The following is a 13,722-nucleotide window of genomic DNA, read 5'->3' on the forward strand; positions in this document are numbered from 1 at the left end:
ATATACACATTTCCACTCAGCCTATCTGCTCAAGGGTTCTTTTTGCGCAAGATGGAGACTATCTGGATCAACATCCATTATGTTGATTGGACAGAGACTCTGTGATCTGCTCTGTTTTTCACACCGCTTATCTCTCAATTTCGCTGGCCCCACTAGGAGGATTTTATGAACCTTGTCAAGACGAGTTCCGATGATATCATAAACTGTGGGAGCTAATTAATTACCACAATGCTCTCAGTAAATTTACAAGGCCTTTAGCATGCATTTTTTGAAGGCCCTTTTTCTATGTATTTTGCCCTTTCATGGGCATATTGATTTGGCTAACAAGCTCTGACCAGTGAATAATGGAGTATTACTTTTCCGATGCAGAGTGCTTGGCAGCTAATCAAATCACGAACTATATTTTTCAAGTTCATTTCATAATTTTAATTATTTCCTCATGACACACGCTGTTAAGTAATCTCTATGGGCAGAAAAACAGCTTTTATTACTTTGAGTAATATCCTTTGAATAGGTATTTCTTCCTGCACTTTGAGGCTCGTCTGACTTTGCAAAGCATATTTAACCTCGTTAGAACTTGGGAGTCTTGCAAAGCGTCAATTTACTCTGAAAAGTGATTGCAAAAAAATCAGCATTGTGGAGCCTCATGTTCATTCTCTTTCAATGGCTCTGGACAAAATTTGCTCCATTTACAAATAAAAGGATGCCGTCATTCTTTCCCCACCAATATCCAGCATTGCAAAGTCACACTGGGATCTGAAAGTTAAGCTGGGTTCTCTTTCTCCCTCCCACTGCCAATGGAATTCTACCCCAAATAGACATGTATTATATCATTGGACAGCTCAATAATACTCTTACCAGATCTCTAACACATTTAGTTGGGTCTAGGACTGGCAATAATACAGAAGAATGCACAAAATAGAAAAAACCCAGCTTGACTCTCAGATCCATGAGACTCAGTCCCCTTGTGGCAAATCCTCGCCCAAACCAAAAAACAAACTGTCCCAGGAGTGGTCTAGCAGCCTCTGTTCTAGCACAGGGCCCCAGGAATTCTTATCACTGGGACTCTCAGGAAGGACAGTAAAATGGCGCAATGTTGTCACAAAGGGAATATTAAAATCGTATTAGATATCCAGAGGTGCTCAGAAGTGATTTGGGACATCTGTAACTTTTTCCCTCCCCTTGCTAAACACAGACCGCTTCTCTAGCAAGTTTCAAACATCAGTCATTTTTTCCCCATAGCCCTGTTCAAAGAAAAGCTCCCTCTTAGAGCTGAGTGATATTTTTCAACCAAAACTTTTTTTTCCAGTGAAAAATGCAAATGTGGTGACACCAAAATATTTAGCAAAGCATTCATTTAGGGGGAGAAAGCCCCAAACTTTTAGAAAAAAATTGAAGTGTTTCATTTTGACTTTTTCCAAAACAAAACGTTTCTATTTTTTGATTCAAAATGGCTTTTCTTTTCAAAATTTCCTTTTGTTTTATTTTTAAAAATAAGAAATGTTAAAACATGCTCAAAATTGGAACAGAATGTTTTGTTTGACCTAAAACTTTTACTTTTTTAAACACAACATTTCTAAAAAACTTCATTTTCGGCTTTGACCTGAAACAACTGATTTTTCAGAATGACCATTTAACCAAAAATCTCTTATTTACCCAGCTGTTTTCCTGACCATCCACCTGGCTCTGTGGCCAATAACCATGCAATCCTACTGAGCTCAATGAGAAATACAAGCTTACCCCAGAGGGCAGAATTTGCACCTAAATATTCAAAAGTTCCTGAAAGCTTATGAGCACCTCCCCGCATCTTCTCTTTCTTGATTCTACTCCAGTGAGTGGCTCCCCATGGAAAAGGAGTTCCTAATTTCAATGTGAACTCAGTTTAAAAGCAAAACTGGGGAACTACTCTGGAGAAAAAGAAAGAAAGAAATTAATATGCTACCTTAGGGCCTGATTCAAAGCCTATTGCAGTCTATGGAAAGACTCCCATTGTTTTCTCTGATAAACAAGTGGTTATCAGGTCAATGTACCATGGTCCGAGTTAAGGACACATAAGTTAAGGACACACTTTCCCCCCTTTTTTTGCAGTGAAGACAACCAACACCACTCCCTCCTTTCCAGGTGGTTTCTACCACTAAGGACAGGATTTTAGCCTGTACATTTTGATTTCAAAATAGCAGATCCTGTCCCTTTAAAATGAATGCCCTTACTCTCCTTTTGCTGTTGAACCTGACAGCAGCCATGGTCAGCGAATCTGAGGACCTATCAACTTTGGTGGCAAGGAGCAGAAAATGATGTCTTTGAATGAAATTATCTAATCCCAACAGCATCCGACTAAGTGGGTATTCACCCATGAAAGCTCATGCTCCAATACGTCTGTTAGTCTATAAGGTGCCACACGACTCTTTGCTGCTTTTAGAGTTCCAGACTAACATGGCTACCCCTCTGATACTTCTGTAATGAGGAGGATGTTATCTGACTGCCTATCTGTTCTGCACTAAATAATGCAAAATCCTTATCTCCCAAGTATCACCAATTTTAAATGAATGCTGGCTATAACAACAAATCATATCTCAGTACATATTAATGAGGTTTGATTTACCATGATAATTATCCTTGGTCTTCATTGTTTTTGTAAAGTAGTTTATGCACGGGGAATGTATTTAACTGAGAACCATAAACCAGTCTGAAAAGGTATCAAAGCTGAAAGGCAAAGCGTTCACAGAGCAATTCCCTTACCAAGAAAAATGGAATCCAAGCCAATATGGAACCCACAGAAGATCCTCACTTTGACTACAGCTACACACAGAAAAAACTGTGCATGCCGCATGGGCTAGAATACTCCCCTAACTCTGAATTAACTCCTCCCCCACAATGCATGACAAGTGGGATGCCTGCAAAATTACTCTGATTACTGGTAGATTCTAGTGCGGCCTTTATTACTTCCAAGGAGGACAGAGCTCAAAACTCTGCACACCATGTCTTCAACTGGAGCTCAACTAGGCTAAAAATCATTAACACGGACTAGCATGAGGGACTTTTGGATCTTCTTGAGAATGCTCTAGAAGCGTGCATCAGACTTGCTGCAGGTTTTGCTTTGAACGGGATGGGATGATGATGGAAGTTTTAAAGAAGTTAGACAAACATCTGTCAGGGATAGCCTAGGTATACTTAATCCTGCCTTAGCATGGGGGGAGAGGGGTGATGAACGAGATGACCTCTTGAGGTCCCTTCCAGCCTTCCATTTCTATAAGTCTATGTTGCTTCCACTCCAGCATAACTGGAAGGATCCCCAAGCAAGAGAAAAGTTTCTCAAGGAAGTTTTTAAGCCAGCGTATGTATAACCCATGTTGGTTTCCCTTTGATGTGGGCAGCAGGGACACTCAAATCAAGCAGGAACACTACATTAGAGCTGGGTGAAAGTTTTTGGTCAAAAAGTTTTGGCAAAAAATGCAGAAATCAAAATTGAAAATTTAAGTTGGTTTCATGAAATCATTTGTCCCCCCCCCCCCCCAAAAAAACCCAACACCGTAAACATTTTGCTACAACATTTTTGAAACGAAATGTTTTGATTTTGTGGTTTGAAATGACTTTTCATTCCAAACTTTCCTTGAATGTTATTTTAAAAATTCAGAACCATTTAAAATTGGTTGAAATCAGAACAATTCAATTTTGTGGAAATGAACCATTTTGTTCACCCCAAACTGATTTTTTCCCGACTTTTTGATTTACTGAAAAATGTGAACATTTTTGATTTTGTTCTGACCCAACACACACTTTTTTTTTTTTTTTTTTTTTTGGACTTTTCAATGTTGCCAACAGGCTGAAAATCCATTATTCGCCCAGATGTACACTACACAAAAACTTTTGCCATGATGGAGCAAGTGAACCCTTCTGCCCCCAGCTTCGGGAGGTGTCTGAAATCTGAACCCAGATCTGACTCCGAATTTTCTTGGCTGACCCATTTAACACACGGCCCCAAATACCCTGGATCCAAACCCAGTCAGCTCCAGAGGTGTTTGCATTCCAGAGCTGAACTGTGCCTCTTGGACTTCCCATCAGAATTTATAGGAAGTGATATAAAGAATTAATAATTCTTTACATTTTAATAGCTCACAAAATGTCCCAGCTGCTTTCCAGACAAGCCAGAGGACACAGGTAACGTCTCCACTTGCAAACAGAGAGGGAATTCAGGAGGTAGAATTCCACATATAACTTTCTGGCTCTGGAAAGAAGCTTTGGCTGCCTTTTGCTGTCACACTTGCTTGGGCACTATGCCAGCAGGCTGGGACTGTGCCTGGCGCAGCTAATTGCTCAGTGAGAAATGCAGGAGAAGGCACCAGCAGCTATGTAGCAGAGGGAAACATCCTCGTCAGCCAGCTGAAAAGCAGCAAAAAGCCTCCCACTATCTGGGCCTGACGCTGCTCTGACTCCAGTCCGTGCCAAAACTCCCATTCGCTTCAAGCGAAACAGGATTGGGCAGTGTAAACGGCCGTATTTAACCCCTGCAGTTAACTCCCCTCTGTCCTGACAGGGGTAGGGTTACCACATTTTGAGTGTCCAAAAAGAGGACACTCCACGGGCCCCCAGCCCCGCCCATGCCCCCCACCCCAACTCCACCCCTTCCCCAAAGTCCCCGCCCCAACTCCGCCCCCTCTCTTGCTTCCCGCGAACATTTGATTCGCGGGAAGCCTGAAGCAGGCAGCAGGTAAGCTGGGGGTGGGGTGGGGGGAGGAGGCGCGGCCCAGTCTGGCCCCCCCAACCGAGCGGCTCCCTCTGGCAGCCAGCCCCGGCCCTAGCGTCTCCAGCCTGGCTCGGCTCCTGGGGTGCCGGCCCTGGGCCAGCCCCCGGCCCAGCACCCCCGGCCCCGGCCCGGCCCAGCACCGCCGGCCCCGCACCCCCGGGCCAGCCCCCAGCCGAGCACCGCCGGCCCAGCACCACTGGCCCCGGCCCGGCCCCTGGCCCAGCACCCCCGGCCCAGCACCCCCGGCCCCGCACCCCCGGGCCAGCCCCCAGCCGAGCACCGCCGGCCCAGCACCACTGGCCCCGGCCCGGCCCCTGGCCCAGCACCCAGCGGCGCCGGCCCCTCCCTATTTTCCCGGACATGTTCGGCTTTTTGGGATTTCCCCCCAGACGGGGATTTGAGGCCCGAAAAGCCGGACATGTCCGGGGAAATCCGGACGTATGGTAACCCTAGACAGGGGTTTCTTAGGGTGCACTAAGGGAAGGTGGCCTCTTTTACAATGGACTCCAAGACTGTTGCAGGGAGTTGGGAGGCAGGACTTCCGGGTTCTGTTCCTTGCTTTGCCACTGACTTGCTGTGGGTCCTGGGCCGGTTATTTACGAGCTGTGACTCCTACGGGAGCAGCAGGTGCTTCGTATCTTTGAGACGCACGTCATTCAACCATGTCATGCCTCCGTTTGCCCATGTGCAACAGGGGGATACCAAGATTGGCCTTAAAGGGGCATTTGGTGACCCAGTTCACATTTGCAGGGGGCTCGGAGGTCTTCAGATGAAAGGCGCAACAGGAGGACTAAATGGCAGGAGTATGTTCTTCCTTTGCACAAATGCCCTTTCCATTGAAAATCTACTTCCTCCCGCCTGTGCATTTCATTCAGAGAAATCTCCACCACACAGGAATGAATGAGGTGCAGCTGGCGTCACATTCCCCCCTCCAAATCGGCTCCCTCTTAGAACGTGTTTTCCTGAGCAGGGCGATATTTATTGCGTTTATCACGTTCACCTTCCTTGCTGTAACATAGTGCTGGGTGCAGTAGGACCAGCGGCAGCCAGAAATTCTCCACTGCCTAGGCGGGTGCTCAAGATAACACACAGAACTCTCGTGGTCACTGACCGCGCCTTTAAAACTACTCAGTATTTCAGGCATTTTTCTCTGAGAAGGTGATTCTGCATTTCCTTTCTTGGGCATTCTTGTCGTGCTGCTTGCTTGCCAAGCCTCTCTTGCACATTACCGGGTTTTTTCAGTGACAGCAGCAGTGTACATAACAGCCTCCACAGAGAATTCCCTCACTGGAGCCTGACGAAGGACCAGATACGCACTGCTTATCCGACTTGATTAACTCTTCTTCTCGGAAAAATGGCGCATGAAAAGCGATATGCCCTTGTGTTTGAGATGGGCCTGAAACCAAAACCCTCCCGAAGTTTAAGGTCTGCACCCCAATCTGGCAGCCTGACTAATTTCCATAGGGCCTTCCAACCCTAAAAGCCCTTAAATGGCATGTAAACTTCTCCCGGGACTGAAATGCAGCCACCTCTGGGGTGGAACATATCACGTAAGAGGGCATAGAGAAAGTCACAAACAACAGTGAGAGATGCATCTGAAGAAGTGAGGTTTTTACCCATGAAAGCTTATGCCCAAATAAATCTGTTAGTCTTTAAGGTGCCACCAGACTCCTTGTTGTTTTTGTAGATACAGACTAACACGGCTACCCTCTGATACTTGACAACAGTGAGAGAGTGGCCTCCCAGTGCCCTTCCTTAATTGCTTAGACACAACACTCCCCTCCTGGGTTGAACTAAATCCCTACAATGATGCTTGAAAAATTTACCCTTTCCAGTTTCATCAGAGATTAAAGAACAGATTGAAACAGATTGACCCTGCATTCATTCATCAGTTCCTACCTAGAACTGATGTCACGGTCACCCCCAAACCTGCCTGTATAATTTTGCCCAGAGTATACCTTCTGTCAGAAGGATCCATTGTGGACCCTGCCCTTCATAGCTTGAGATGGAAAATGAAATGATACAAACAAAGCCGCCTGAATCACCTCTCCTCTCCTGCACAGTATCTCATAGCAACACTCCGGCCCCCTGGACACAGCAGGCTTTTATTTAGCTTAGGCCCTGCAGTACTGTAATTTCTTGTGTAGATGGTGGCAGTGTTTTGATGTCCTGCGAAACAGGATCTGTAATTCAGATTACATTCGACTTTGCTTAGGTGGGTAATTCATCATTTGTAGTACGACAATACCCATAATTACAACTCTTATTGTTGCTACTGAAATTCATGTGCAATAAAGGGATCTTAATATCATGCCAAACCTCACAGTTAATTTAGGTTCCATCTCCTTTCATTTATTCTGTAGTAAGATAATTAGATCACATAATTCGCCATTGAAACGTGCCTTCGTAACAAATACATACATGAATTAGCCTATTACACAACAAATGAAGGGAATCAAAACATGAATAATTTGTAGGATTACATAAAGAATTATTATCCTCGCATACACATGGATGCAGCCATAGTCCTTATTCTGTCTTTCGTGAATTTATTATCAGCATGGTCTTGAGTCTCCTTGCTGGAGTTCCTTGGGCCCAGATTTTTAACGGCGTTTAGGCTTCATAGAATCATAGAAGATCAGGGTTGGAAGGGACCTCAGGAGGTCATCTAGTCCAACCCCCTGCTCAAAGCAGGACCAATCCCCAACTAAATCATCCCAGCCAGGGCTTTGCCAAGCCTGACCTTAAAAACCTCTAAGGAAGGAGATTCCACCACCTCCCTAGGGAACCCATTCCAGTGCTTCACCACCCTCCTAGTGAAATAGTGTTTCCTAATATCCAACCTAAACCTCTCCCACTGCAACTTGGGACCATTACTCCTTGTTCTCCATGTTGCAAAGTCTGACCTGACTGATTTAGGAGCTTGAGGCTCATTTTCAAAACATGGCTTTTGGCACTGGGACCTAGATCCTCCAAGAGATTCAGCAGCCTGACCACCACTGCAGTGAGGGGCCTGAACACCTCTTGGTAACTAGGTCTTGGGAGCCTACATCCCACTGACTTTCCATGGTACGTCTACACGGCACGCTCCTGATGGCTGCGTGCAGACTACGTACGCTGCACGCCCCCCTAGCATGGGTATAGATAACAGCTGAGACAGCGGGGCTCTGGCTAGGTGAGTAAAGACACACCTGAACCCTGTGGGTATATACCCTACCTGGCACTCTATATCCCCAAGCAGCGTCTCCCACGTTTACAGTGCATTTTTAGCAGTGTAGTGTCTTGCTGTCTCCCTGCTGTCAGAGGCTTTCCCTGCCACAGGGAAAGGCTCCAGCAGGAAGGAAGCAGTGGGGAAAGGTTCATGCAGCCTCCCCCCTTTCCCTCTGCCCCCCTGCCAGAGCCTTTCGCTGGCACATGTAGCTACACGCCGCAGCGTGGATGCAGCTGGCTTTTCACTACGGCATGTAGCTGCACATAACCTACACGCCGCCGCCAGTGGTGTGCAGTAGACGTAGCCAAGAGACTTGGGGCACATCTACGCTTTGAGGTTGGGAGGTGATTCCCAGCCCCAGGAGACAAACCGGCAGCACCAATCAGGAATATTAAAAGTCACGGAGGCCGCGCCTATTTTGACTCATTAATTCCAGGCGGGTACCAATGCATTTTTAAAATAGGGGATGCCTAGGACTTATCTAAACCTTTCTGGATGCATTTTAGAGCACTAGATAGCAGCAGCAACATAACTCAAGATGTGCCACTGGGACAGCATTTGAAAGCAAAGAAAATATGCGCATTGGCCTATCTTCCTTGGGAGCGGGGCTTCTTAGAATGCTAAGGGAATAGAAGAATAGAGGGAAATTTAGAAAAGAAAATCACACCAATTACAAATGCCAACAGGTAATTATTAGTAATTAACATAATTAAAAGGAAGAAATAACTGGTGGCAGAAACTGAAGAGCACTGATGATGGGAATTAAGACCGTACGATCAGAACATTCCTGCATATCAGAAAGTGGAAGGACCAGATCATGTGAGAAAGGAAAGTACAAACTTTGCAACAAAGTTCACCTATCAATGAGTATTTGGGTCAGTCCTTCACCCCGCCAGCCTTATCTTTTCCCTACTCTTCCTTCTCTCTCTCTTCTTACTACTCTCCAATTTAACCTTCTCTTACGTAATTCACCAAACTACAAAGCAGCGGCTAAAAACAATGGCATGTCACGCTCGTCTTCATTGCAGGTCTCACTGCAACAATCTCCCCCCTTTGGCAATACATACGTGTTATTTACCACACATTGCATAACTATGTAATATATATGCCAACATGCTACACACAGTGAAGGGGAGCAAAGCATGGCAGTTCAGGGCTGGCCTTACCATGAGGCAAACTGAGGCCCTTTCAAGATACATTTCAGCAGGATCAACTCCAAAGGCTGTTCTGGAATATATGTGCACAAATCAGATGACCACCCTCTTTCCAAATGCTTTTGTTGCTCTGCGCATACTTCTAACCCTTCCTGTAACAGTTGCCAGTGGAGAACGCAGCTTCTCCAAGCTGAAGTTAATAAAAACACATCTACGCTCCACAATGACACAGGAGAGGCTGGTCGGCCTTGCAACCATCTCAATAGATCATGAGCTGGCCCAGACTGTGGACCTTCAGGAAGCAGTTCAAATCTTTGCAACCAAGAAGGCATAGAAAGCACACTGATTATTCAAACAGATAAAAATACCAGTGTTTACTATGCAGACAGGAAAAGTTACATTTGCTGTTCAGGCGTTTGAAAGTTAAGTGTTACTTAAAATTTTTGAACAAGGCATTTTAAGTTGTTAGTTCTCCTTTATTGGGGTAGGCAGCAGAGCAGTACCATGAGAGGAGAAGAACAGGAAGAAGGCAGAATGCAGACCTTTCAAAGTTTTGGCCCAAGCAAGGAGGCATGGGGGCATCATTTGAGCTCCCCGCCGCAGGTGCCAAAATGTTGTGGGCCAGCCCTGAGTAAAGTCCTCAAAAGGGGAAGAGCAAAAGCTGTGAAGACGTCACTGCTACAACTCTGTAGGCTTAGAGCTCTGGAGACTTTCAAAGGACAGCACAGCAACTGCTTTCTAGGTAAGTTTTCGCTAGGAAAAATGGCGTGTTAGCTCATGCGTGGTAACTAACACTAGGTCAAATCCCAGTGAAGAGAAAACAGTTTGTAGCTTTGTTGTGGGTTAGCAGGTCAAGTCAAAAACTATGGGGGAGTTTGGGGTTCATCTTAACCTGCTAACATGTGAAAACTACGAAGTAGGATTTTACCTTGTGTTAGTTACACATTAGCTAACACAGGATAAACACACACCATTTTTCCTAAGGAAGACGAGGCCTCTATGGTAAGCTGATCAGATGATTCCTGCATGGTAATCTACTTAGAAGTCACTGCTGTTGGGATCGGAAGTGACTCCTCCTTTGGGCTGATCTACACGCAAAGCTGCACCAGTTTAACTAAAGGTTCAGTTCCGTTAAACTGGTGTAACTTCGTGCACGCGTAATGCACTCACAAGTGTGTGTTCAAAGTCTGCTTGTGTGCTGATGCACGGAGAAGAAGAGTTGCTACGGCCCCTCAAATTGTAGCAAGCTCATGTTTTTAGCTCTGGAGGTCCCCGGTACAATCCTGGCCAGGCCAACCAGAAGGCACACGGCACAGATGGAGTTGCATACTTTGGTTTAAACCGGACTTGCCTCAGTTCAGGTTGCACATGTAAGCCAAGTTTACACTGATGTACTCTGTCCACACACAAAGTTGCACCACTTTAATTACAGCAGTGCAAGTTGTGTGTAGAAAAACCATGTTCCTTCCATACCTCTTATATAGGGAACAGCTTCAGCCAGACTCTTCTGACCTTATTCCCCAGGTTTGTATTACTCTGGGCTGGTCTTCATAGAAACTTGCACCAAAGAACTAACCTATTTCTTGTTTCAGAATAAATGTATATTATAGTTTGATATTCCTAAATCAAAACAGAACACTAATTTGGGAAAAAACAGTGCCCATGCACGGATGTGCCCTGAAATAACACAAGGTGGGAATCAAAAGTTAAAGTTGGTGTGTAGACAATCCCTAAGCCACAATGGCCTCCGGACCATAAACTTTACTATCCATTGCTCTTGACCTCAGGGAACAGTGCACCAAGGACTTGATTATCTGATACATTACACCTTGGGAAGCCATTTAAACATCTATGGTGAATATAACACACTCCCACTCTGACCTGATTGCACTTTGCACTGGTATAAATGACTGCACAAGGAGAACATCTAAATATACAGCTGTTCATAGATTTGAAGGCTAGAGAAGACCATTAAGATCATCCCATCTGACCACCTGTATAACACAGGCCAGAGAGTTTAACCCAGTAATACTCGCATCAAGCCCATATCTTGTGGTTGAGCTAGAGCATAGTTTTTTTAGAAAGATGTTCACTCTTGATTTAAAGGCTTCAAGTGATGGAGAATCCACCACATCCCCTTGGTAAGTTGTTCCAATGGTTAACGGCCTTAACTATTAAAAATGTATCTTATTTCTAGCCTGAATTTATTGAGTTTCAGTTTGCAGCCACTCAACCTTGTTATGCCTCTGTCTGCTAGATGAAAAACGCTTCTACTCTCAGAAATCTTCACTCCCTTTTCTAAAATGCATTGATAAATATCATAGTTTGCCTCTCTCCAAACAGCACAGAGTTTATTCTTTGGTTCATTTACCTGACACGTGCCATCTATTTACCAGTTTCATTCTATTGCAAGCATATTCCTTTTACAACTAACATAGGTCAAAACCCCTTCAAGCAACATGGGAAGAAACAAGATAAAGCAAACAGTTGCAAAATCCTACCTGAAAAATAGCTATCCAGGCATAGCCAATGTTATCAAAATTAATAGCTCCATTGTGCGGGTTTACATCCCCTGCCTTGCATACGTTGTAATATTGGTTCCAGTTTATGCAGGCGTTCCTGTTGCTGAAATCTGGATTATACAAATTTTGGTTGTAGGAGTCCATGCTCAAGGTGCACTCCACCCTGTACTCCTTCCTGTTTGGGATATTGGAGCATTTCTGCATGCCGTTATCCCGATGGGACGAGCAGATGAATGGATTCTCCTCCCCTTCTTCTGGCTGGTAATACGGCTGCGGGAGAGTGAAGTTGTATGTCCTAACGGGAAAAAAGCAGATGAGAGAGAGTCAGTGTCTTATACCATCATTTGTTTCATCAGAAGGAGATGCCGTGGCCTGGTAGATGCTGATTTTGACATGGGATTTAGAATTGCTTTTCTCCTCAGACTCCTAAAGTGGGTTAAAACAAGGTATGGATGAAGCACAGGGAAAGAGTGGCAGAACCTCACCTAAAAAAAGATCTGAGTGGACCGGAGTTAAGAGTGTTATTCTAAACCAGCAGTCTTGGAACTGTACCGAATACAGTGAGAAAAGGGAGTGTAAGCCTAGGGTTAGTAGAACTCGAGTTAGCAGACCCTGTTAACCTAGGGCTTGAGTGTCTACACCATTTGTAAACCCAGGTTAGGAACTGTTGAACCCTGGGTCCCAACCTGGGGTTCCAGTGTCTACACTACATTCTGCAGGCCCGAGTCGAACCACTCATATTCCAGGCTTCCTAGCACCCTCCCAAAATGTGGCCGCTCTAGCCCTTTGTCCACCGTGCAATATAGCTAAACCTGAATGTCCATCAAATTGACTTTCCAGAGGACAAAAAAAGTCGGTCCATAGGATTGTGGATACTTTTGGCGGACTCCCAGAGCGCCAATCCGATGGGGTTGCATCAACATTGCAAAGCTTGAACCCTGGGTCCTGGCTTGATTCAGGCTCAGACCCTCCCCGTGGGATCCTGGGACCAAGCCCTGGGTTAACACGATGTGTGTGTAGATTAAAACAGGGTTTGGCTTGAGCCTGAGTTTGAACCCTGGGCTTACACTGCAGTGTGGATGTACCCTAATGCCAGATGATAGGGAAAAGTGTCTAGGGCTGAGTCATTTCTTGGAATAGCAGAAACTGACCGACAGACCAGGACAACAACACCGTAATGATGGAGGAAAGAATGAAAAAAAAAAAGAAAGCACAAAATGCTTACAAGCATTTCCAAGTTCTCAGATGTGTATGGGCTCAATCTTGCTCCTACTGAAATCAGTGGGAACCTTGCCACAGACATCATCAGGAGTAACCTCACGGAGACAAGCTGACAAACAACATTCCTGGGAGGGAGGGCTAGTTGATCCCGGAATCAACTCTCTGGGGAAAGGCTCAAAGCACTGGAGAACATACCCTGGAGGTGGGGGTGAACTAGAAGACCCAATAAGTCTTCTCCATCCCTAGTTTTTTATGACTGGATTTTATTAGATACCCATAGTGGATCGGACCTTGCACACTGACAGTCTGACAGTCCACTGCCAAATATGGATGACTAATAGATGGGGAACTCTAAAAGTCTGCTCTGAAAACCTGAGGAGAAGGGCAGGGCCGGAATTCTTGCCTATAACAGGAAACTGAAAAACCTGAGATTTCCATCTCAGCCACTCCATGCCCAACCACCCAGACACTTTTCTTTGGAATTAGACAGACAACGGACATTAATTACATCCAGATTTCTTAACTCCTCCTTTCTATGAACCCAGACAATAACTGGGTCTCCACAACGGTCTTCTTTGCAGCTGTCTTCCTGTTCATTCTCTGTTTATTCACTGGCTGCCCTGAGATTTTAGTGACTGTCCCGTTGGCCTGTGAAATCCCCCACAAGTCTGAATTTAGTGCTCAAAGTTTGAGGTTAGGAAACAGTTATGCCATCCTGGCCTAGCCCCTTTCATCCAGTCCTCATCTTTCAAACACTTCCGTGCTTATTAAAGCATGCAGAAGTCAGTAATTAACTTAGAAAGACGTAGGAGAACAGGGATTAAACAGCGTACAGCTCTCCCTCAGCAATGGCCTCTTACAGAGTGTCAA

General features: G+C 45.2%; 1 protein-coding gene across 1 annotated transcript in view; it reads right to left on the reverse strand.

Annotated features, from left to right (window-relative positions):
- The window catches only part of CACNA1H (calcium voltage-gated channel subunit alpha1 H), a 206,842-nt gene that overhangs the window by 146,464 nt on the left and 46,656 nt on the right, over positions 1-13,722 (reverse strand). The window contains exon 5 of the mRNA XM_054042758.1: positions 11,611-11,926. Coding sequence (XP_053898733.1) covers positions 11,611-11,926 — 316 coding nt within the window. The remainder of the gene's footprint in view (positions 1-11,610; positions 11,927-13,722) is intronic.

This window comes from Malaclemys terrapin, chromosome 10 (assembly GCF_027887155.1).
Source record: "Malaclemys terrapin pileata isolate rMalTer1 chromosome 10, rMalTer1.hap1, whole genome shotgun sequence".
NCBI classification, from domain to species: Eukaryota; Metazoa; Chordata; order Testudines; family Emydidae; genus Malaclemys; species Malaclemys terrapin.